General features: G+C 52.4%; 1 protein-coding gene across 1 annotated transcript; it reads left to right on the top strand.

Annotated features, from left to right (window-relative positions):
- Nucleotides 1-183: 183 nt before the first annotated feature.
- On the top strand, nt 184-25,424 carry Padi4 (peptidyl arginine deiminase 4). Its single transcript, XM_040757532.1, has 16 exons — nt 184-277; nt 4,606-4,786; nt 7,260-7,326; nt 9,599-9,666; nt 11,002-11,119; nt 11,911-12,036; nt 12,426-12,604; nt 12,692-12,795; nt 12,988-13,099; nt 14,097-14,204; nt 19,200-19,354; nt 20,807-20,951; nt 21,091-21,193; nt 23,156-23,226; nt 23,510-23,650; nt 24,936-25,424. The coding sequence occupies exons 1-16, from the start codon at nt 186-188 to the stop codon at nt 25,167-25,169; spliced, it is 2,004 nt and encodes a 667-aa protein (XP_040613466.1). The 5' UTR covers nt 184-185; the 3' UTR covers nt 25,170-25,424.
- Nucleotides 25,425-25,600: the final 176 nt, after the last annotated feature.

The raw sequence follows: 25,600 nt of genomic DNA on the forward strand, positions 1-25,600 counted from the left end.
CACGCCCACCCTGGACACCCACCTGGGGGTCCTGAGTGTCCCAGGGTAGAGGAGGCTCTGCAGCCCACTGGGGCACCTGAGTGGCAAGGGGCTGGGCCTTCGGGGCAGGGCAAGTGCTGACTCATGGCCTCATCTGGTTCTATAAAGGAACCAGCCAGGGGCTTCCTGCTGCCTGCTGCCCGAGGATGGCCCAGGGCACGGTGATCCATGTGGCCCCAGAGCAGCCCACCCATGCCGTGTGTGTGGTGGGCACCGCGACCCCGCTGGACGTCTGTGGGTGAGAGGGAAGGCTCCTGAGCCTGTGGGGGTGGGGTGGGGTAGGCAGTGCCAGCGGGGAGGGGCAGGGCGCTGCTGGGCGGGTTGAGGCTCTGGGCAAGAGATCTGCTAGGGAGATAATCCGGGCAGTGTGGGACCCACCACAGCCAGCTCTCCTTGAGGTATAAATACTTCCTCAGCCAGGCTCTGCTGTAGGCTGATGGAGGGAAAGCTAATGGGCTAGAGCAACTGAGCCTCAGTTTCCCTACCCGGTGAAATGGCTCTGAAGGTTAAGTGTGGCAATTGCAAACGCATTTGTTAAGTACTCCGCGGCACTGCTGGTTAGGTAATCCACAGTGCAGCTTATTAGACACTCTGCACAGTACCGGGCCGATCCCCAACAGTTTTTCATTTGTGCATTCTTCCATTCCCTTGCTCATTCATCAAATATAGGCTGAGGACCTACAGAGCACTGAGACCTTTGCCAGGTCACACAGGACAATGGAGGAAGCCTCAGGGTGGAGTCTGGTGTCGCCTTTCATGTGGGAATTACTGTAGCTGACCCTACAGCGCTGTGACCCCCAGTAGCGTCCATAAAAGTCTCTGGGAAGTGCCCGTGGTCAGAAGCTGGTTGATGCCAGCAGCACAAAAACACTCAGGGTCTCTGGGGTCCCGAGGCCACCGGTGAGAGGCTGGGGACACAGGCAAAAGAAAGCCTGGTGTCATCAGAGAATGAGCTGCTTGGGTGTGGGTGCAGAGATGGCAGGGGCCAGAGCTAGCCCAGTGTCATTGCCAGGGTCCCAGGCTAGCCCTCCCTCAACCAAGGTCACGGTGGTTCTCTTGAACATGTCTGCACGTATACATGGTTGTAGATTCAGGTGTGGGAGGGAGCGTGTGGAGGCCAGAACAAACTGGGGTGTCATTCCTCAGGCTCTGTGTTCAGAGGTTAGAGGACAATCTGTGAGAGTCGGTTCTTTGATTTCACCTCGGGAGTTCTGGGAATGGAATTCACCTCATCAGGCTTGGCAGCGAGCGCCTTCACCCCTGAACTGACTAATCCTGATCGCAGTTTTCCAATGGGGAGATCAGAACAGCGACATTTGGTTAGACAGGGGTGTTGAAGACAATGTGGACGTTTGTCCCCTGGCAAGAGTCAATATAGCTCGTGCCCCGGCGTGCGGAGTCAGTAGGAAGAGAGACAAGAAGACATGAATGGGAGGGTGGCCTGGCCAGGAGCAGCATCCTGTGCTGCTTGGGTGGGGCACTGGAAGGACTTCTGCTCTTCTCAAGGCTTGGTTTGCCGTGGACTACCATGGAGGTGTGTTGGGCAACGGAATACCATGTGTGGACTTGGTTAAACCCAGACACTGGCTGCCATGTGAGAACAGGTACAGGGGTTGAAGGAGGAGGCAGGAGATGTCAGGGTCAGGTCATGGGAAGACCATGAAGAGTGACATGCTGGCTGGAGTCTGCTTCCCTAGCATGGAGATTTCCTTTTTTTTTTTTTTTTTTTTTTTGACAGGGTTTCTCTGTGTAGCTCTGGCTGTCCTGGAACTCATGCTGTAGACTAGGCTGTCTTTGAACTCAAAGAGTTCCATCCGCCTGCCTCCCGAGTGCTGGGATTAAAGGCATGCACCACTAAGCCCAGCTACCACGCTTAGCTTTTATACATGGGTTCTGGGGATCAAACTCAGGTCCTTATGTTTTTTACATGACCATGACTGGATCTGCTGGATGGATGGATAGATAGGTAGACAGACAGACAGACAGACAGACAGATGTATAACTGCTCCTAGCTGACCCTTAGCCCAGGCTGCTGGCTAAGGCAGACGCACTGGTCTCTGTAACCCAATGAGTCAGGGTACCCAGGCCTAGTGATAGCATCCTGCTTCCTGACTCCACAAGCATGGGAACCAGGTGAGGATGCCCTCTCACTTGTGTTAAGGGGACAAACAGAGGCACATGTGGTTTGAGATGAGTGGTGTTGAATTGTGTCCCTATTTGGGACCACAAGCCTATGCTGGGAGTCAGTGTTATGGATTAGGCGAATAATTGTGTGTGTGTGTGTGTGTGTGTGTGTGTGTTTGCACAATCAAATGTGCACGTAGGGAGGGCCAGACCTTACACATAGTGGCATTCTGTTTTGCTGAGTGGATAAAAGAAAGCTGAGCAAAAAAGGGATTTCATTGACGCTCAGTCACCTGGGAATTTTTTTGCAGAAAGATAGAAAGATAGACAGGAAGGGAAGAAGGAAGGAAGGAAGGAAGGAAATATACTACAAAAAGTAAAGCCCTTGGCTGGTCATTCCCCTCTCACCAGGCAGGTCCCCGGGTCACTTCCCAGCCTTTTCCCACAATCCTCCAGGAAAGTCTCTCTCTGTTCTCTTTGCTCATACAGCTCTGACCCTGGAGTATAGTGTGGATTCAAAAGGTAGGGATGAGGAAAAGAGAAAGGAAAGAGAATGTTCCAGAAATCAGGCTCCTTCACTCCTGCCCTGCAACCTCGTCCAGGAGAAGCTTCCTCCTCCACTGACCTCACTGTGACAGTCTCTGTCACTCCCTTCCTCCACAACACACACTCCCCATTACCCATGTGCTTGTCCTGACTACTGCTGACCCAAACCAGAAACTGCTCCCTGCCCCCAGCTTCATCACCTCAGAGTCGCTTGAGAAAGAAACCTGGGCGTTGCTCTTCCCCCTGTCCAGCAGGTTCTGTTGACTTTGAAATGAAACAATCGCCTCATAAAATAATAATAATAGTAAGAGTAATAATAATAATAGTAAGAGTAATAATAATAATAACAACAGGTTTTCTCAGCCACCAGCTTCATTTGTGCCTGGTTACCTAGGTTCTGGGTCCCTCAGCTTCCGCTCAGTTGGGTAACTCAGCAGCTGCCTATCAGTAACTTCCTGGGTGCGGTTCTCATGCCTGATGGTGCACCCTGGGGACAGGCGGAAACTCAGATCACTGGGTTCCAAGTCTGCAGCAGCAGATCTGAGGATCGAGCCTGGGAACCTGTCTTCCTGTTTCCAGGAGAGGTTGAGGCAGCTGCTTCTGTGCCTAGGACCACACCTTGGCTGTGGCAGGTCGCTGAAGAATGCCCACAGGGAAAGTGTGTCCCTGGAGACAGTCCTGAGTTCATCCGGCCTGGACGGGCAGTGGGTGGTTCCTCAATGACAGGGTCCCAAGGGGGAGGACTGGAGATGAGAAGACAAAGATAGGGAAGTTGAGGCCAGATCTTGCCTAAGCTGATGGTTTGTGTCAAGAGTTTATTGAGAACTAGAGCACCCTCTAATAAGTTTACTGAGAGGAGGGGCAGAGACAACAGAAAGTTATCACACAACTCTGCAAAGTCAGCAGGAAGTTGGTCAAGCAGTGTTGCACAAAGGGAACACCTTGTATCTCAAGAGCATCACTGAGCACACGGTAGCCCTGGGATGGGCAACTCCAGTCTCTCCCCCCGAAAAGAATCAGGTGCCCAGGAACTAAACCTTAACTCCTTCAAGACCCTGGCCCCAGCCCCAGATAGACCTTCTTGTCAAGGCCACCCCAAGCAGGGACCCAGAACTGAAGTTCCTTTTGACCTTTCTGCAGGACCTCTGAGAAATCCCGGGGTCATCTTGGCTCCTAACAACTTTTATAATTTTTATTTTGAGAACTTCATACATACATGAGTACCATACTGACCTCAGTCCTCCCCTCCCTCTCTGGTCTCCAATGCTCCCCCTGTTCCCTCACCTACTCCCTCTCAAATTCATGCTGTTTTGTAAATTTGAGTTGTTTTGTAAGAGGATGAGTCTCAAGAATGTCTACCTGCTCTGCCTCCCGGTATGGTGGCGCACGCCTTTAATCCCAGTACTCAGGAGGCAGAGGCAGGCGGATCTCTATGAGTTCCAGGCCAGCCTGGTCCTCAGAGTGAGTTCCATGACAGCCAGGACTATGTAGCGAGACCTTGTCTCAAAAACAGGAAAGGAAAAAAAAAAGATTGTGTGTTCTGTCAACTCCAGAAATCTGTGGTTTTGTTTTGGCTGTTGTGGGGTTTTTGTCTGGGGACATATTTTGAACCACGTCTCCAGCCCCCTGTGTGTGATTCTATATGCACACTGCTCTGTGGGTGCCTTTGCTACACACCTCCTGCTGCCGTCTCTCTAGCTCAAGTGTAGGGCCTCCAGTCTGAGGATTCTACTTTCTCATTCCCTTCGGGCAATCATGCCACATTTACTCTCTGCTCAGAGCAAGTCCAGCGGCGGCCTGTGTTTCTTCCTGCCAGGGAAAGGGGACAAGCATGGTGATGGGCTGGGCCCTGTCATCACCGATGCCTCTGCCGGGCCCCTGTCACTCACTCCACAGCTCTGCCCCTAAGGGCTACACGTCCTTTGGCGTCACAGCCTCCCCAGGAGTGGTCGTAGATGTTGCCCACAGTCCTCCAGCCAAAAAGAACACCACTGGGGCCTCCAAATGGCCTCTGGACCCAGAGCTGGAGGTGACCCTACAGGTCAAAGCAGCCAGCAGCAACACAGATGACCAAAAGGTAAGTGTGATGAATGGGTGGGGACCTGCTGGGTGGGGTGGGGTGGGGTAGAGAACCGAGGGTAGGGAGGTGAAGGGTTGAGGGAGGTGAGGGTTAAAGGGGGTGGGTTGGGGCCTGGGAGGTGGGATGAGGAGGGGGTGGGGGCTGAGGGTGGGATGGGGGACTGATGGGTAGGGTGGGGTGGGATGGGGGCCTGGTGCCTGGAGTGGGGGGCTGAGATTGGAAGATGTCAGCCCCACAGTTGCTGTACACAGTCTGTTGGATTCCATGCACAGGGCCCACTCTGGGAGAGCCTTCTTCCCCTGGCCAAGTTCTCAGTGACTTCTCCCTCCACAGTGTCCCCATGGATGGGACATCCATTCTTGTCATTCTTATCCTCATCACTGGGATCAAATACCCAAAAAACAAACAAACAAACAAACAGCTTAGGGAAGGCCAGGCTTATTTTGGCTCACAGCTTGGGGACAGTCCATCACGGTAGGAGAGAAGCCGCTGGCAGGATCTTGAGGCAACCGGTCACATCACACCCGCAGTCAGGAAGCAGAGAGAGACGGACGCTGGCGCCCAGCTTGCCTTCTTCTCCCTTCCACTCAGTCTCGACTCTAGCCCACCCGACGGTGCCACCACCTCATCCCTCCTCAGTTAAACCTCGCTGGAAACAAGCTCTTCGGCACACCCAGCGGCGGGTCTCCCAGTTCTAAAAGCAGTCAAGTTCACAGTGGAGCTTGCAGGCGCCTGTGAAGGCTGGCGTCTGGATCAAGTTCATCCGCTTAGCAACTGTTTAATAAACACCATCTTTGCAGAAATGGGCAAGGCACTGGTGTGGGGGGCTACAGTCCTTGGGGGCATCGGGTAGCATGCAGGTAGACCTCATAGCTGTGGCCGTGAGGTCTCTGAAAGTCACAGGCAGGGAGCCACCAGGGGCACCTTCTGTGGCCCATGTTAGTTCCCAGTGGCCGTTGCAGCAAATCATCACACCAGCTTGCTTGTGGGTGGAATTTTCTGTCCTGCCAGCCAGCTCCCAAATAACCACACAGAGACTATTGTTAGTTATAAATGCTCAGCCAATAGCTTAGACTTGTTACTAACTAGATCTTATAACTTAAATTAACCCATATTTCTTATCTACATTCTACCACTTGGCTTGGTACCTATACTCAACATGGCGTGTTCACTTTGCTTCTCCCAGAGTCTCCTAACAACTCCACCCTTCTTCATCCCAGAGCTCTCTCCCTGGCCTCAAGTCCTGCCTAACCTCTCCCTGCCAACTATTGGCCATTTAGCTCTTTATTAAACCAATGAGAGTAACACATCTTCACAGTGTACAAAAAGATTGTTCCACAACACTTGCAGATTTAGAAGACAGAGGTGTGACCCTCTGTGGCTCCCCTTGAGAGTCCTGTGACAGCATTCCCTGATGTGTGGTCAGTCCTCCCCTTCTGTGTGCCTCTCTTGTAAGAGCACGTGCCACTGGATTGAATCCCTGGGTCACCCTTAACCTACATCCTTAGAGACTTTGTTCCCAGTGTCTCATTCACAAGTTCCAGGAGTGAGAAGGGGGTCTGCCTAACTATGACCCCATTCTCCACAAGACCCTCTGGGGTGTCCCTGCAGGAGCAAACCAAGTTTGCTCTTTCCTGGGGGCCAAGTTCTGTAGCCCGCCCTGGAAACACAGAGCTAGGGTGTCCGGCAGGTACAGTCAGGGACTCCTTCCCAAAAGAAGTGGCAAGGTGAAGGACGGAACCAGAGGCCAGCCTGAGAGAGAGCTGGGATACCTAGGTGACCCTGGGCTGACCCTGGATGAGGAGACCGTAGCAAGACACCTGCTCTTTCTTTGTCCGTTACGCCTCTTGAACCTCATTTCCAGCTGCTGACCCCTACTCCCCTTCTGAGAACTTCTCAAGCTACACATTGCCCCAGTTAGGGTTTCTATTGCTGTGATGAGACACCATGACCCAAACAAGTTGGGAGGGAAGGGTGTATTCAGTTTACGCTTCCTCAGCACTGTCCATCTTAAAAGGAAGCCAGGGCAGGAACTCAAACAGGAAAAGGATTCTGGAGGCGGGAGCTGATGCAGAGGCCGTGGAAGGGTGCTGCTTACTGACTTGCTCAGCCTGCTTTCTTATAGAAGCCAGCACCACCAGCCCAGGGATGGCCCCAACCGCAATGGACTGGGCCCCACCATCACTAATTTTAAAAAATGCCCTACAGCCAGAGCATTCTCAATGCAGGCATTCTCTGAATTGAGGTTCCCTCCTTTCAGATAACTCTATATTGTGTCAAGTTGACAGCCAATAAATCCCCCCTTGTCAAATCTTCCCTCATCCCATTTCTCAGGCTCAGTGGATCCCTCCATTTCTGGACTCCATTGTGACCCTGAGCTGAACTGGCCTAAGCCAGCACACAGCAGGGCTCAGACTGTGTTTGCTGAATGACTAAGAGAAGTCATGAATGGTCTGTTATTGTCTTATAGGTTCGAATTTCATATTATGGACCCAAGACCTCACCGATCCAAGCCCTGCTCTACCTCACTGGAGTGGGTAAGTGATGGCCAGGGTCCCAAAGACCTGCCAATGGCACACACCTTTAATCCCAGCACTTGGAGGCAGAGGCAGGCGGATCTCTGAGCTCAAGACCAGCCAGGGCTAAATAGTAAGAACCAGGTCTCAAAAGAAAGAAAGGGAGGGAGGGAGGGAGGGAGGGAGGGGCCATAGAGCTGCCATCTGTCTCCACACAGCAGTGTCTTTCCAAGACACAATATAACTAGATCCTACTTTAGAGCAAGCAAAGAAAAATTATCATTTCTAGCTGGCCACACACCTGCTGATTCATAAATACCCCTTCCCCGGAGAGTGAACACAAATTGGGGGAACACAGATGGGGGCTGGGGACGAGGGTAGAGTTTGCCTAAGTAGCATGAAGCCCCAGGTTCAATCCCCAGTACTGTATAAACCAGCTGTGGGGTCCACTTCTGTGCTCCAACCCCTGAGAGGTAGAGGCAGAAGGGTCAGAGGTTCAAGGTCACCCTCAGCTACAGATGAGTTTCCAGCTCCATGGAACTCTGACAATAGTCAGTTAATGTCAGTGCAGGAGAAGACTCCCATTACAGTGTAATAACTGATTTCTCAGGCTAGGAAGGTGCCTGGATTCTGTGCACAAGGCTCTTTGTAATGCTTTATATACACATACATACACAGAAACATATGCATATGCATACATATATATCTTTTGGTAGCCAATAATTATGTGTTTCCCAAATCACAATATATATGTTTCATTTTTATCACACTAATAACCCATTTATGCACATGTACTTGTATTTCTTTTTTTTTAATGTATATTGGTGTTTTTGCCATGAGTGTCAGGTCCCCTGGAACTTGGGTTACAGACAGTTGTGAGCTGCCATGTGGGTGCTGGGACTTGAACCCTGATCCTCTGGAAGAGCAGTCAGTGCTCTTAACCACTGAGCCGTCTCTCCAGCTCCATACTTGTAGCTCTCTAACATTCATCTTTAAATAGTGTAGCTGGAGAGATAAGTCCGTGGTTAAGAGCGTGTGTTGCTCCAACAGAGGACCTGAGTTTAGCTCCCAGGACCCACATCAGGTGGCTCACAACCGTGTGTAACTCCAGCTCCAGAGGATCCAACGCCCTCTTCTGGCTTCCACAGACAACTACACTCATATACCTCACCACCACCATATACACACACACAATTCAAAATAAAAATAATAAGATCCTTTTTAAATCCATTCTTAGAATCACAGAGTTCAGGAGCTAGAGGCTAGCCTGCACAACATAGTGAAGCCTAGTGTCTATGTTTTTAAAAATTAAATCGATTTTTAATGAGATCTCAACCTGAACAACACACTCTTTATTTATGTGTGCATTAAATATATAGACATGTAAAATATCCAGATGTCATTTCGTTGATAAATTTCCTTCATGAACATACAATTAAGCGAAATGGGGCTTACTCTAAAGCCAGGCCCTGTGCTGAGATGTTGCATTTAATTCTTACAGTAACCCAGTGAGCTTGACCCCATGATCCCATTCCACAGATGAGGAAAATGAGGCTCAAGTGGTGAACACATTTGCTCAAAGAACTACTTACTGAGAGGTGGGGAAGCCCAAGGCCACAGTGATTCTAACGCTATGTCCCTATCTGTGCTCATGTATATTAGGGTAGCCGCTATGTCATGATAATACAAGGTCATATTGCCCCTCTCATGTAGGCCATGGTCCCTGCGTCCCACTGTGAGGCACATGGGTCTACATCATTGAAACAACTGCGGTCACACACTCTGATAAAGGGGAAGGGATTCACAGACACACCTGTCCCCGGTCACATACTCTGATAAAGGGGAAGGGATTCACAGACACACCTGTCCCCGGTCACACACTCTGATAAAGGGGAAGGGACTTACAGACACACCTGTCCCTTGCGTTGACATTTGCAGAGGCTGGGTTTGGGAACTGACACAAACACACATGTATGACAACGAAGGGTTGAGGCTCGGGGAACAAGAGTTCTTGGAGAACTTGGCCGGGTGACCTGGCAGGGGGGTGAAGGCTTCCTGGGGTAGCAATTGCTTTGGCATCACAGTCATGGCTCCCAAGGAAGGCAGAGTGGTCGGAAGACCTGGCTCTGTTCTCCAAATTGTAGTGTGACTTCTTGGGGCCAAAAGGGCAGAATGTCTTCCCCTCTGAAGGAATAGAGAGGCTCTCATCCTTGGGGACAACCTGTCTGTCAGAGTCAGTTTAAGAGCTTCGAGGTTCATGCTCACCAACTCTCCCCTCTCTTGCTGATTTCAGAGATCTCCCTGAGCACCGATGTCACCCGCACGGGCAAAAAGAAGTCAGCCAGGACTAAGAAGGATCAGGTAAAGCTCAAACATCCATCAATACACATGCTTTAGGGTCATGGTGCTCTCCTATTGCGCCTCCTGGTGGTGTCAAGCTGAACAGCGGCACCTCCTCAACAACGTCTCATGTTAACTTGTATAAGGGACACAACCCTTACCAGGAAATTACTGGTGACCTTTCGGCTTATGCATATCCCATCTCTTTTACAAGATAATATTTACAACCAATTGTGGGTTCAGAAATGGTGTTAGCCTACAAGCTGGAATCTCTATGGTCACCCAGGTAACAAAAAAAATGCATATATGGGCCTCAGCTGTGACTCAGAAATGCTCTCCAGACTTGTTAAAGTCATTAGACTGATGGAAGAGTTTCCCATGGAGCTATGTACAGGGGTGAGTGATGGAGATGGGGAGAGAGAAAAGGGTGGAGGGAGAGAGAAGCGAGGCATGGCAGGGAGTGTGTGTTGCAGAGAGAAAGATGGTTGATCGGGATAACAAAGGGACTACTATTAACCCAGGGTATGTGGGCGAATTCAAGTGCCATTGGAACTTCAGAACTGCCTGCAGGATTTCATGTGGGTGGCTAGTATACACTTTGGGGGGGTCCATCAACAATAGTAGAGGAAGGGGAAGAGTATGGCTTAGAGTGTTTGTCCGGCATTGCAATTTAGCCAATATTGTATAAGCTGTCGTGTTATAATAGATCTCTGCAGGCCAGGCCACCCAGAGCTAGTTCAGCATTGGGCAGATGGTGCCTGTACCAAGAGTGGCACTCACATGGGGAAGGAGTGACTGTGTGTCACGTGAGAGTAGCGGGGTGGATGGGAATCTCGATTCTCTTACGTATTTGGCTTCGGATGGGAATCTCGATACTCTCACGTATTTGGCTCCAATGTTGTTGAGTCAACATTGTTTGAAGGCTTTTAAAGAATACTTGACCATCGGGCTCCTTTTTAAGAACGGGAGAATTGAGGCTGGGATGTAGCTGAGTTGGTAGAGTGCTTGCCTAGCGTGCACGAAGTCCAGGGTTCGATGCCCAGCACCGCACAGGCTGGGTGTGGTGGCACAGGCTTGTAATCTCAGCTCTCAGAGGTGGGGACAGGTGGATTAGAGGTTGAAGCTAGCCTTGGCTAAAAGTAGATGCCGTCTTTAAGAGACCACAAACACTGATGAATCACATTCGGATTTGGTTATATTTGGAGTCACCAAAAGCCCACTCTTTGGGCCCACGGATTGTTGGGTAAGAGAAACAGACAAAATGGGAGGGAGAGAAAACCGGCCACTTGTCTCCCGAGGGCTGATGGGATCTGAGAAGGTTTCCAACAGTGCCTTTTGCCCTCCTGATATACCCAGAGCACCTGGACCTGGGGCCCGTATGGCCAAGGCGCCATCCTGTTGGTCAACTGTGACAAGGAGAACCCCAGGTCCTCCAAAATGGACTTCGAGGATGACAAGATCTTGGACAACAAAGGTAAAGAGCAAAGGCCATGGCCAGCTCTGGGGACAAAGGCCATGGCCAGCTCTGGGGACAGAGGCCATGGCCAGCTCCCAGAACAGGAGCTTTACTCGTCTGCAAGGCTTATTTGCCCATGTGACTTTGTAACATAGCCCCTGAATTTGGGTTTAGTGACATCAAGTTTGTGTTAGCATGTCCATGTTACAGAGAAAGGAATGGAAAAGTGTCCCAAGAGAGTAAGTGGCCTGCCAAAGTCGCACAGCAGTCAGAAGAGACCAGCATGGACTCCTGATGCCCCAAGAGGCTCCGCTTTCCATGGTGGCCCCTGTCCAACCCACACATCTGGGCTTGGCTCAGACATGGTGCCCAAATTAATTAAGAAAGAAGTGCTGGTCCCCAAATATTGCCTAAGGGATGGGGAAACTGAGACACAGAGAAGTTAAGAAGTTAAGAAAAAGGCTGGAGAGATTGCTCAGAGGTTAAGAGCACTGACCGCTCTTCCAGAGGTCCTGAGTTCAGTTCCTAGCAACCACATGGTACTCACCACCATTCATAATGAGATCCGGTGCCCTCTTCTGGCCTGGAGGCAGACATGCAGGCAGAACACGGTACACATAATAAATCTTAAACAAAAATCAAAAGAAAGAAGTTAAGACAAGAAGTCAGGCTTGTCTAAGTCACACAACTACTCAGTAGCAGCCAGTACTTGAGGCAGGGTGTGGGTGAGTGTGGGCTCCACCAGGATGGCTGGAGGGAGACGGGCACTGGGGACGCAGCCGTCTCCAGCCACATGGTTCTTGTTTCAGACCTGAAGGACATGTCCCCAATGACCCTAAGCACGAAGACGCCCAAAGACTTCTTTGCCAAGTATCAGCTGGTGCTGCACGTAGCCAAGGCCAAGATGAACAAAGTGAGGGTGTTCCGGGCCACACGTGAGTCGGCCTGACCCTTCCCTCGCCATCTCTGATGCTGGCACCCCGTGTTCCTTTCCTGGCCCACCAGATGGGGCACTGCCCTGTCCCACCGCCCTTGGGCAAGTAGCTCCCTTGCAGCTCTGGTGCGCTTGGCTCTGAGCGCCAGGCACGGGCCTCTGTCCTCTGTCTCCAGATGAGGTGACTTGAGGAAAGATCCCAGCCAGCCCTTCCTGGACCCCTCTAATCAGGGAAACAAGGTCCCAGCTGGAGCTTTGATGTGTTCCCCCTAAACACCTCCAGGAGCCCTTGAATAGTGACACACAGGGACCCGGGTATCTCAGCATCCAGGAGAGGAAATCCGAGCCACAGAGGGATCCTAGGCCTAAGCGTACTTTGCCTCTGTCTAGGGGGCAAGCTGCCGTCCAGGTACAAGGTGGTCCTGGGACCACAGCAGTTCTCACACCGCCTGGAGCTGCCAGGCGGCCAGCATAACACAGACTTCTATGTGGAGGGTCTTGCTTTTCCCGACGCTGACTTCCAGGGGCTCATTCCCCTCACTGTCTCCCTGCTGGACATATCTAACCCGGTAGGCCTCAGCCTAGGGGCGGGGTGGGGGAGGGGAAGCAGATGGCCCCTGCTTGACATGACATCCCTTCTCATCTCTCCCCTCCAGGATCTCCCTGAGGCCCTGGTGTTCCAAGACAGTGTGACATTTCGTGTGGCCCCCTGGATCATGACCCCCAACACTCAGCCCCCCCAGGAGGTGTACGTGTGCAGGTGAAGCTCTAGGAGATGGAGATTGGGTACACCAGGGAGAGCCCTGAATCTTGGGGGCTACGTTTGCTGGGAATGGAAAAACAAACTCCCGGCCCTCAGTGATGCTGGAAGCCATAATTTGATCAGGACCCTGGAGAGAGGGACAAACTGTTAGAGTCACTCCTCTGAGGTCATGAGGGCTAATGTCTGTAGGATTCCTGAAAACGAAGACTTCCTAAAGTCATTGACTGCTCTGACCAAGAAAGCCAAGTGCAAGTTGACGGTGTGCCCAGAGGAGGAGAATATGGATGACCAGTGGATGCAGGTACGTGGCCCTGTTCACCTGAGGCCAAGGGACAGATGCGGGCCTTGGGCTCCTGGGGTACAGCCTAGAGCTGGGGGCAGTCTTTCCTGGGATGGGCATGGAGGAGGGAGCCTCAGGAGGTCCTCACACCAGGGGGCTGAGGCTGAGAGTTATCTGATATAAACTGTGAGGCACTGTGTCCCCCTCATCTCCACGCCCGTCCGCTGGCTCTCACATGGTCCCTCTTCTCTTCTCTCCACAAATGTGTCCCTTCTCATCACCCATATCCCAGTCACGCCCATCAAAAACCAGCACGAAGGCTGCCCCTCCGTGAATGCCACCCCTCCAGCGGGGCTGCCTCTCTCTTCCTGTCTGCTAAGCCCCACCCTTGCCATCCCATCTGTGTGATGCAGGCTGATCCCTGGAAAGCTGCAGACAGGTCCCCATCTTTCACCTGAAGGAAGGGAACTAGCCAAGGTTTCCATCCTGCAGCCTGTTATAGTGACTGTCCCTCAAACTCTGCACAGCTGCCTGCTGAGGGTCAAGGTCCTCACTAGATTCACTTCTGAAAACTTGGACACCCACCTAGAGGGCCAGGTGGGCCTCCTGCCTGCTCCTCTGAGACCCGGAAGGCTGCTCTCACCTGGACTCCATCAACAGCCTTCCCACTGAAACCTTTGCCTATCCCAGTGATACTGGGAGCCTCTTGGGTCCCCCAGCATTCCCTCAGCACCCAAATCACCCCAACACCGGGACTCACTGTCCTCAAGGACAAGGCTCAGTCACCCATCCCAGTCACAGCCCAGGGTCCCCCACCACCCAAGCCAGGGCCTCTGTCTCATTCATTTTCCCAGAAGGCTGTGCAGGACACAGGTCTGCAGCCCCAGAGCCATTCTCTGGGCTCAGGTGCCCCACAGAGTTTGTTCTTGGTGGCAATGATTAGCAGGTGGGGTGGGTCCACACTGCATCAGGGACGGGACTGTGTGTCACATACGATGGCCTGTCTGCACCCCTCCAGGATGAAATGGAGATTGGCTACATCCAGGCTCCCCACAAGACGCTTCCTGTGGTCTTTGACTCCCCGAGGGACAGAGGCCTGAAGGACTTCCCCATCAATCGAGTCATGGTAGGAGCCCCGTAGGCCTGGCTGAGACCCAGTCACCCAGTGCCCCTGACCTTGAGGCCCCTCCCTCCTCAGCCTGTCTCTCCCCAGGCCACCCCTCCTCCCGGGCAGCCTGGTCCCCAAAGCTGAATCCCTGCTCCAGCAGCACTCAAGGGGTTAAACCGGCTGTTTCAGTCATTACCCTGATAAGATCTGGTTTCTCAAGCCTAGTCATGAATGAGCTCAGCTGGTCCTTGGGATAAGAGTGTGAGGGGCAGCCTGGGCTACCTAAGAGTGCTTTTGCCACAAGGCAGGAGTTCCTTCTCTCGGGCGTGGTTTGTCCTTTGGGGGCTCCACTGGAACTGCACTGTGGCTTCAGGATGACGGGGCTTTGTCGGTCACAGTCAACAAACACATTTGGGACCGGGAAGTGAGATGTTGGTGAGTCACGCTGGCCTGGCCTGGCAGATGAATGCCAGCTCAGCACAGGTCATCACCATCATACATAAAAATAATAGTATGTTTACTGAGCCCGCACACTTCCAGCCACGCTGCTGACTTCTCCACAGGCACTGACTCATTTCATGTGACAACCATCAGAGATGCTGTCAATGGGCCCATTTCACAGAGGTAGAAACTGAGGCTCTGTGTGAGGACATCAGGCCTCCCACACTGCCTCTCTGCCCTCTCAGGAAGATCCTAGCCTGCACTGGGGCCTGGAACCCTCAGACAAAGGAGAGGCAAGGCTTGCAGCCAGGAGTTATTTTGCACTCCAGAGAGAGAGGCCCACCGCATGTCAGAGGCTTGGAAGGAAATGTCTGTCTCATCAACAGTTTCTTTTGCTTCTTCCTGAAACGCCCTAACCCTGTGGCGGAGCTGTAGCTGGGCTCCCTGTGTGGGCTAATGGCGGAAGCAAGTTCACGCCCTTTGGTAACAGCCTACTGTTACCCGAACTTTGCACCCTCCATTCCCCTGCCACTCTGGTTCCCATGCTGTAGCCCCGTTACAAGCCAGACCTCCAGCATCTGGTGACACAGACAGACAGACAGACCCTCAGCACGGGCATCTCCCCTCTGCCTCATCCAGCCTTGGGTGGAAGGAACCGGCAGCAGGCCCTTGGCTGGGTACGAGCGCCACAGCCTCGCCTGACTCTTCCAAGTGAAAAGAGCCAGGGTAGCAGGGAAACTGTCACCAGGCCTCCCACAAGTGTCGTCATGGACCAGTCTCCCCGTCACTCCCTGCCTCCAGCCTGCGGGATTCATCTAAGGCCTTAGCATAGGCCTTGTGCCCTTCCCTCCTCCAGGAATGCGCCTCCCTATGCTGCCCCTGGGTGACCCTCAGCCTTCAAGTCAGAGTCCTACCCAGGAGGGCCTCTCCGGGGACTGCCAGGGCCACCCCAATGTCACAGCTTGCTTCTGTTGCAGTGATAAAAACCTGACCAAAGGCAACTTGTGGAAGAAAGGGATTTGTTTGCTTCACAATTCCATGCCACATTCTATCCCTGAGGGAAGTCCAGGCAGGAGCTGATGCAGAGGCCGTGGAGAAGCGCTGCTTACTGGCTCGATCCTCGCGGCTCGCTCCTCGCGGCTGGCTCAACCAGGCTTCTAATAACACCCAGGCCCACCTGCCCAGGGCTGGCATTGCCTACAGTGGGCCGGGCCCTTCCATATAAATCATTAATCAAGAAAATGCCCCATAAACTTGCCCACAAGCCAATCAGGTGCAGACATCTCAATTGAGGTTCTTTCTCTCCACATGATCTCATGTCAAGTTGACAAAACTAACCAGCCTTGCATGCCAGACACCCCACCACACACACACACACACACACATACACACACACACACCACACACACACCACACACACACACCACACACACACACACATACACACACACATACACACACACACCACACACACACACACACCACACACACACACATACACACACACATACACACACACATACACACACACACACCACACACACACACACCACACACACACACACACCACACACACACACACACACACACACCACACACACACACACCACACACACACCACACACACACACACACACACCACACACACACCACACACACACACACACACACCATGCTCATTTCCCACAGAGTATTTTGCTGCACCGTCTCCACCGAGTCTGTTGAATGCTCATCAACCTGGCCAGGGTGTGGGGCTGCTCTGCTACTGCTGTAGGGGGTAGTGGAGTGTGACCTGTTGTCACTGCTGTAGGGGACAGTGGAGTGTGACCTGTTGTCACTGCTGTAGGGGGTAGTGGAGTGTGACCTGTTGTCACTGCTGTAGGGGACAGTGGAGTGTGACCTGTTGTCACTGCTGTAGGGGGTAGTGGAGTGTGACCTGTTGTCACTGCTGTAGGGGGTAGTGGAGTGTGACCTGTTGTCACTGCTGTAGGGGACAGTGGAGTGTGACCTGTTGTCACTGCTGTAGGGGGTAGTGGAGTGTGAACTGTTGTCACTGCTGTAGGGGGCAGTGGAGTGTGACCTGTCACTGTTGTCACTGCTGTAGGGGACAGTGGAGTGTGACATGTTGTCACTGCTGTAGGGGGCAGTGGAGTGTGACCTCTCACTGTTGTCACTGCTGTAGGGGACAGTGGAGTGTGACCTGTCACTGTTGTCACTGCTGTAGGGGACAGTGGAGTGTGACCTGTTGTCACTGCTGTAGGGGGCAGTGGAGTGTGACCTGTCACTGTTGTCACTGCTGTACGGGACAGTGGAGTGTGACCTGTTGTCACTGCTGTAGGGGACAGTGGAGTGTGACATGTTGTCACTGCTGTAGGGGACAGTGGAGTGTGACCTGTTGTCACTGCTTTAGGGGACAGTGGAGTGTGACCTGTCACTGTTGTCACTGCTGTAGGGGACAGTGGAGTGTGACCTGTCACTGTTGTCACTGCTGTAGGGGGCAGCGGTATGTGACCTGTAGTTACTGCTGTAGGTGGGCAGGAACATGGGCCCTGCATGTGCTGGTCTTTCAGTATGATGTTGGGAAATTTCACGTTGCCAAGCATGGTGCGTCCCCACTCGCAGTACTCGGGAGGTAGAATGTGAGGCTGTTCTGAGCTATACAGACTGGTCTTGTCTTTCTGTATATATAAGAAAATGTGAAAGAGAAAAAAAGGAAACAGAGGACTGGGGAAGTGGCTCTTCACATTGCTTCTTTCTTTTTGTTGCTGCTCATTGTTTACTTTTAATTTAATTTGATTTTAAACAGTGTCTTGTTTTGTAGCCCTGGCTGGTCTGGAACCGGCTTTTGTAGACAAGGCCGGCCTAGAACTCAGAAATCCACCTTCCTCTGCCTGCCAAGTGCTAGGATAAAAGGTGTGCACCACCATACCCGGGGCTTATCTTAGGAGAGCATTTACTGCTCTTGTAGAGGACCCAGGTTTAGGTCTCAGTACCCATATAATGACTCATAACCACCTGCAATTCCAGTTCCTGCAGATCTGACGGCCTCTACTGGCCCCTGTGGGCTCCAGCAAACATGTGGCACATATAAACTCATGCAGATGCACACACATGTACATACATAAAAATGATGGATACATAAATAAATTTTTAAAAAAGAAATAGAGGGCTAGAGAGATGGCTCAGTGGTTAAGAGCACTGACTGCTCTTCCAGAGGTGCTGAGTTCAATCCACAGCAATGTCTATGATGGGATCAGATGCCCTCTGCTGGCATGCAGGTGAACATGCAGATAGGGCACCATATACAAAAAATAATTTTTTTAAAGAAAGAGAATTTAAACAAAATACCTGCTGTGAAAGCTGGCTCGATGCCATGGACAGCAAAGTGAGGGAGCTGCTTGCCTCTGTGGGGCCGTCAGTTTACAGTCTGAGAAATGGGCGATCTATGTACATTTCAAGTCAGGGAAGGTGTGTCCTACGTTATGGTATAAAGAGATTACGCTCGGGGGCAGAGCAGAGTGTGAAAGTACCAGGATGGATGCCGGGCAGCGACTCATCCTGCGGGAAGTGGTCACACTCCAAGTGGCTCTACAAGACCAGGTCAGCAGGATTTTTTACCATCGAGAGAGATGAGGCACAGGTGGCCTCTAGGTTGTCCCCTGGGAAGAGGGGCCCCTGGGAAGGTGCCAGGTTGGTGAGAGGAGGCGTCACCAGCGCTCGGGCAGGACAAGTGGGAAGCCAGGCAGGTGTGGAGGCCTTGTCTCGGGGAGCAGAGGTGACTGGAGGTGTGGCGTGAGTGGTGGGCTCATCTCACAGTGGGATTCCATGGATGACAAGGCCTCCTAGGCATCGGCTGGCACCAGGAAATGAAGGGGGCAAAGCTGGGCGTGCCCTTCCGCCACAGCAAGACAGCCAAGCGCTGCAATGGGGAGGCAGCACAAGACCACCACACGCAGTGGCATCCAGCACGAGACGCTTTCTCTTCAGACTCTTCCTCTGGGGCCTCCGCGATGGCCATGAGGCCACACTTTGACTCCCTCCTGTGACAAGTGACTGGAGGCCTTTAGAACTGCAGGAGGATAAACCAGCTTTCCGCTAAGCCACTGTCCTGGTGGTGACTTGCCACAGCAGCCACAAAGTTCATACAGGGGGGGTCACAGATGTGACCTCTGGAGAAGACTCACATGGGGAGGTCACGAACGCTCTGTAAAGCCCATTCCAGGCCAGAATCAGGACGGGGACATTGCTGTGGAGCAAGTGCCGGCCACGGGTGGTTAGGACTCCTGTCCCTCCTCAAACTGGCTGAAGGAGTCCCTGTCTCCACTCATTCCCTGTTCCCAGCCTGTAAAGGGACAGCAGGAAGAACGCGTTGAGATTCTGTTCTGCGCATGTGCCGGGGACCCAACAAGCCCGGTCTCACTCCAGCGGCCCCTCCACACTGCACAGTCATAAGCTCCCTCTCTGACCACCGCAGAATTCCTTCCTGTGACCACACCAACCTTAAACTTGCAGCCACTATTCCCCCTGGGGACAAGTGCCTCTAATTCTCAGTGTGTCTTTCTCCCACCTTAGGGTCCAAATTTTGGCTATGTGACCCGAGGGCCCTATATAGCAGAGGTCTCGGGGCTGGATGCCTTCGGGAACCTGGAGGTGAGTCCCCCAGTCACCGTCAGAGGGAAGGAATACCCACTGGGCAGGATTCTCATCGGGAGCAGTGGTTACTCCAGGTAAGGAGAACACAAGGGGTGGCCAGGACTCAGGTGCTGAGGTTGGGGACAGTGACAAAAGCCAAAGTGGTGCCTCCCTTACCTTCTCCAAACCTAGGAGGTCAGCAGACATTGATTGAGAGCAACCCACACGTGGGGTGAGAAACCTCCAGAGCCTTCCTCCGCCCTCTTGTAGGCCTTCAGTCAATGACTATTTACTGAGCATGTGCCAGAAGCTGGGGGTGGGGCAGTGAGTGCGACCAGCTCCGAAGCCCATACTTCTCCATCACACGGTCGAGTCAGCAGGCTATGCGTCCCATGGTTTCACAGTGATCCTATGTACCTCAGTTTCCCCCCAAGGAAGCTGCAGTAACAAAGCCTAAATTGTTCAGATGTCAGTGCCACAACAGCAGCAGCCCAGGCTCCCTTCCGTAGGTGGGAGGAGCCTTGAGTCCTAGACCAATCCTCCATCCCTGGACAGCTCCCCACGCCCACGCCCACGCCCACGCCCATTGGGTGAATTTTTCCAGATGCGCTCCCAACAACTGACCGAAGTAATTGTTTTTCCAAGGCCCAACTTGGGGGTGGACTGGGCTCACACGGAGCATGGGCGAGGGGTTACTACAGGTGGGTGGGTGACCATGAAGTCTCACCCCAGCATGGATGACTTCCCGCCCCCAGCTGCATCCATGAACTCCTCCCCTAGTCAGTCAACCTTCCTCCCACACGGCCACACTCCAGCACAGTGGCTCTCAACCTTCCTCACGCTGCGACCCTTTAACACGGTTCCTCACGTGGTGGTGACCCCCCAAACATAGAACCATGTCACCGGTACTCCATCACTACAACCTTGCTACTGTTTTTGTTTGGTTTTTCTGGGTTTTCAAGACAGGGTTTCTTTTTTCTTTTTCTTTTTTTTTTTTAAGATTTTATTTATTTATTTATTATGAATACAACATTCTGCCTGCACGCCAGGAGAGGGCACCAGATCTCATTATGGGATGGTTGTGAGCCATCATGTGGTTGCTGAGAATTGAACTCAGGACCTCTGGAAGAGCAGTCAGTGCTCTTAACCTCTGAGCCATCTCTCCAGCCCCAAGACAGGGTTTCTCTGCATTGTTTTGTAGAACTTTGCTACTGTTGTGAATCGTAATGTAAATATCTATGTTTTCCGGTGGTCTTAGGAGACTCCTGTGAAAAGGTTATTCGACCTATGAGGTTGTGACCCACAGGTTGAGAACCACTGCTCTAGCTCCTCTTGCGATCACGTGACAACATATCGTTAAGGCAGAATCATATACAGCCGGAAGGGGTGTAGACAGGTACCGCTGGAATTGTGCAGGCGGATCCAGTGGCCCTCCCAACACCCTCCTTCGGTGAGGGAAGGTCAGCAGGCCACCTGTGAATGAATAGTCACTGTGTCTTTTGATGATGTTGGAGGCTGTCATGACTTCTTATTCCCTGTGAGGACAGCATCGAGAGCCGGGACATGCATCAGGCCCTGCAGGACTTCCTGTGCGCCCAGCAGGTGCAGGCCCCCGTGAGGCTCTTCTCTGATTGGCTCTTCGTGGGTCACATCGATGAGTTCTTGAGTTTCGTCCCAGCACCGGACAGGCAGGTGCGGAGCCCTTCTGCCTGGGTTTTCAAGCCGGCTCTCCTTCTCTGTGGGGACCGGAAGGAGGTAGAGGGTGCCATCCCCCATTCTGGGAACCCCAGGTTCCCAAAGCCTCCCTTTTGACTCCAGTGTTTCCCGGCAGGGCTTTCGGCTGCTGATGTCCAGCCCCAGAGCCTGCTACCAGCTATTTCAGGAGCAGCAGAGTCAGGGCCGTGGTGAGGCACCGCTTTTCGATGGGATCAAGAGTAAGTTGATGTAGCTGCCCATAGTCTCCGCTGCTCCACACCTGAGATCCTGTGGGTTAAAAGAGATTTGTGTACCTCTGTGTGCAGGGGGGGGGGGCGAAGGGGGGAGCTCTGCTCAGCACTGGGCCCCCAAGCTCCCAGTGAGCTACTAAGACAAAAAAAGGTATTTTGGGGCTGCCTGAGTCGGTCCAGCTCAGGAAAGGCTTCCTGGAGGTGACAGGGCATGAGCAGGGGTTAGCGGGATGGAGGGCGCTATGAGAGAACCAAAAGGGAAAATTACAGACAGGGAACTGAGAAGGCTTAGGAGCAGCAGAGAGAAAGAGTTGAGTGCAGTCCATGGGAGGGACGGGATGTTTTCAGTAAATTCAATAGGTGGGGTCAGAGGCTAAGGATCCTCTAGGGCTCAAGAGTTTTCTCTAAGTATGTTTGAGCATGTTAGACAGAAGCCAGCCCCACCCCCTCAGCTTGCTTGTTTTCCTCTCTGTGATGCTGACATTGAAATTCAGGGTCTCACACAAGATAGGGAAGTGCTCTGTCACTGAGCTCACACCCGGCCAGTCTCCTCCTTTCTAACAGCAGCTGGATCTTGTAGTCAGACTTTTTCTGTCCTGCCTGCCAGCTCCCAAATAACCACACGGAGACTTCTTATTAGTTATAAAAACTCGGCCAGTAGCTTAGGCTTGTTTCTAACTAGCTCTTATAACTTAAATTAGCCCATATTGTTATTAATTAATCCACGTTCTACCGTGTGACTTCTACCTCTGTCCTATTTTGTGTGTCCAACTCCTTCCGAGTCTGGCTGGCTTCTCCTCCCTGCTTCTTCCCAGCATTCTCTCTGCCCCAAAAATCCTGCCTAGCTCTTGGCTACTCAGCTTTTTATTAAACTAGCCACAGTGGCATATCTTCACGCAGTGTAAAGGAATATTCCACAGCAGGATCTGGTGCTGGGGCGCAGCTCAGATGGTGGAGCTCTTGCCAAGTATCAGCCTCCTTTCTATCCTCAGCACCGGGAAACCGGATGTGGTGGTGCACACCCATAATCCCAGCACTCAGGAGGCTAAGGACCAGTTCAGAGTCACCCTTGGCTATACAGCAAATTCGAGGCTCTCCTGGGCTACATGAGGCTGTCTGAGCACTTGTTACTCTTCCAGAGGACTTGAGTTGGTGGGTTCCCAGAGATCACGTGATGCCTCCCAGCTACCTGTAACTCCAGTTCCAGGGAATCTGATGCCCTCTCCTGACCTGCTCAGGCATCACACACACACTTAACAAATTAAAAATAATATAAATAGGCTATGAGACCAAGGGTGAAAGCTTCGGGACTGGAAAAGTGCAGACCGCCAGGGCCTCTCTCATCTCTCCAGTTCTGATAGATCCACCGCTGAGCCAGGGGTCCAGTCACACTCCACTGCTCCCAAGCAGACCTGAGGCCCCACTAAATAGCCTTCCTCAAGCAGCTCCCCCTTCCTGGTGGCTGGTGCCACCTCCTGGGGACACTGACACAGCAGCCTCCTCTTTTGGTGCTGGGGCCACGGCAGTTGGCTGGATAGGGGGCTGGCACTGGAGTGGAGTTTGTTAGCCTGATTGGTTGACTCTGCCAGCACCCTTGTCCTCTGTGCCACCCTGGGCTTTGCCCTGTCTGAGGCATCAGGCTCTTCGGTTCCACAGTCGCCTTCCTCATCCTCTGTCTGTGTCACACGACATTCAGCGGGGTCACCCAGCCATCTTTGCTGCTTTGACTCTGTGCCAATCCTGGTGCTGGAGTGTGCTACGATTTACCATTGAAGACAACATTTCTGGGGCCCCTCCTCCAAAACAACCAGGGTCCCCTGTGGGGAACAAGTGCATCTTGAATCAGAGCACCCCACTAAAGAGATGGCAGCCCTAGGTTCAGCTCCGACCCTCACTGGAGGGTAGCCTGCCTCATAAGTCGGTCTATTTTTTCTCTCTCCTCCATGACAGGAAAAAAACAGCAGACGATCAATGACATTTTGTCCAACAAGAAATTAAGAGACCAGAATGCCTACGTGGAGGTAATCCACCCAGCTGTCCTGGAGACGGTGCAGTGGGTGCCTGGCTATCTGTCTGATTAGATGCCTAGAGTCGGGTGGGGTGGGGTGGAGTGGAGGCCTCTCAGGGATGCTCACTACGAATTGGCTTGGCTACAGGTCCAGGGTCTGAAGTCCAGCGACAGGCAGAGAGCAGGAGGGGGAGTGTGTGAGGTCCCTGGGAGCCTGAACCCTGATTCTTATCCATCCCTATTGTTCCATACTTTCTCCTCACCTAATGCACCCACCCCCTTGGCGTCCCCGCCAGAGCTGCATCGACTGGAATCGGGCGGTGCTGAAGCGGGAGCTGGGCCTGACGGAGGGCGACATCATTGACATCCCGCAGCTCTTCAAGCTCTTGGGGAACTCCAGAGGGAACCTGAAGGCTGAGGCCTTCTTCCCAAACATGGTAAGGAGGTGACAGCCACCACCTGATGAGGTTATAATGCTATCTGTAAAGGAGGTCTAAGGTATCTATTAAATATACTTACAAGATAAACAGAGGGATAGGAGCTCTGGGAATGTGGCTAGCTTCCAAAAGAGAGCGATTTGCTTTCTCTTCCCCTTTTATCCTTACCTGTCCCACAAACCCCCGTCCACGCCCCTTTGGGGGGTGTACAGTATTGTGGACCCACCCCAACAACCACCCAGCTTCATCTCATTCAAATGACTTAAATGTCAGCATGCAACCAGGGGCCTAAGGCGGGTACAGGTGGCTCTTCCTTCACCCTTTGAGGCTCACGTGACCCTCATCGCACCAAGGACCTCTTCTAAGCCTTGCAGCAGTGTCAGGAGTGGGTTCTCTCATTGCCTTGCTTTCCAGAAGCAGTTCAGAGAGGTTAGGTCACTAGCGCAAAAACACACAGCAGGTAAGAGATGGCAGAGCTGGGGTCTGGTTTCAAAACCAGCTCTATCTACCACTGCTGCCTCCAGGCTTCCATAGAGAAGTCAGAGACTGGCAGGCATTGGCCACCAAGTGTTCTGGGGTGGCATCCATTGCCAGGAAGGAAGCCCATGTGGAACATGACCTTGGAGGGAGGGAGTGGTTGTAGATTTGACCTTTCAGAGCATGGACACCTTTGTTACTTGACTGTGACCCCAAGCATTTCTTTCTCTGTAAAGAGAAGCTTTTTCCTTGCTAGCCGCTTTGGTTTATCACCCACCAGCCGCCTGGGCTCTGCCGCGTTGTAGTCCCCAAATAACACACAAGACGCTGCATTAATTATGAAGCTGTTGGCCTTGCTTGTTTCTTACTGGCTAGCTCTGACTTAAGTAATTACCCCATAATTGTTAATCTAAGTATTTCTCTTACCGGAGAACTTTCCGGGCTTCCTACCCCATGGCGTTACATCTTGACTCTCTGTGTTTCTCCTTCCCAGAGTCCCACCTATCTAGATTCCTATTGGCCCAACAGTGCTTTATTAACATAAGACTTCCCCAACATTTCTCACTTACTGGTTACCCTTCCAAGGGACCTGTGTTCAATTCCCAGCACCCACCTGGCAGTTCACAACTGCCTGTAAGTCCAGTCTTAGTCCACCCTCACATAGGCGTACACATGTAGGCAATACACCAATGCTTGTAAAGGAAAAATAAAGTCAAAATAACTTTGAAAACACAGGACTAGTCCACTAGACCTGTGGGTCCCACACTAGCTGCTGTTTCCTCTGATCTGGGCCCCCACTTTCCCGCAGGTGAACATGCTGGTGTTGGGCAAGTACCTGGGCATCCCCAAGCCCTTCGGGCCCATCATCAATGGCCGCTGCTGCCTGGAGGAGAAGGTACGCTCCCTGCTGGAGCCGCTGGGCCTACACTGCACCTTCATCGATGACTTCACACCCTACCACATGTACCACGGGGAAGTTCACTGTGGCACCAATGTGCGAAGGAAGCCCTTTGCCTTCAAGTGGTGGCACATGGTGCCCTGAGCCACCGCCTCTGGCAGCCTCCCTCAAAGACTTTCCTGGCAGAGGTTGTTGGGCCCCCTGTAGGAAGGGGCAGCAAGAGATCTGGGGCTGTTTGGGCTTCCCTGGGGGCCACCCCTCCCTGCTGTGGCTTGCTTACTTCACCCATGTCTGGTTCTCCCATCTTTGCAAGTCCTAAAATGGTCCTTGCATAGCAAACTCAGTTCTACTCAAAGATGTTGCAATAAAGGTATGGTTCTGTGTCTTTATTTTACCACAGAATTTGCCCCCAGCCCCACTCTGTAACACACACTGAAATCCATTTCAAAGCACTCATGAGGTGTGAATGGCTTTTTTGTTTGTTTGTTTGTTTTGGTTTCTCGAGACAAGGTTTCTCTGTATTGTTTTGGAGGCTGTCCTGGAACTCGGCTCTGTAGACCAGGCTGGCCTTGAAC

Source organism: Mesocricetus auratus, unplaced genomic scaffold (genome assembly GCF_017639785.1).
Source record: "Mesocricetus auratus isolate SY011 unplaced genomic scaffold, BCM_Maur_2.0 Super-Scaffold_100014, whole genome shotgun sequence".
In the NCBI taxonomy this organism is placed as follows: Eukaryota; Metazoa; Chordata; class Mammalia; order Rodentia; family Cricetidae; genus Mesocricetus; species Mesocricetus auratus.

Excerpts from the sequence above, each read along its gene's own strand:
- Padi4 (XM_040757532.1), top strand. The coding sequence starts at position 186 with ATGGCCCAGGGCACGGTGATCCATGTGGCCCCAGAGCAGCCCACCCAT. Across the intron at positions 4,787-7,259 it reads GCAACACAGATGACCAAAAG|GTTCGAATTTCATATTATGG; the intron begins GTAAGTGTGATG and ends ATTGTCTTATAG. Across the intron at positions 23,227-23,509 it reads ACCAGAATGCCTACGTGGAG|AGCTGCATCGACTGGAATCG; the intron begins GTAATCCACCCA and ends CGTCCCCGCCAG.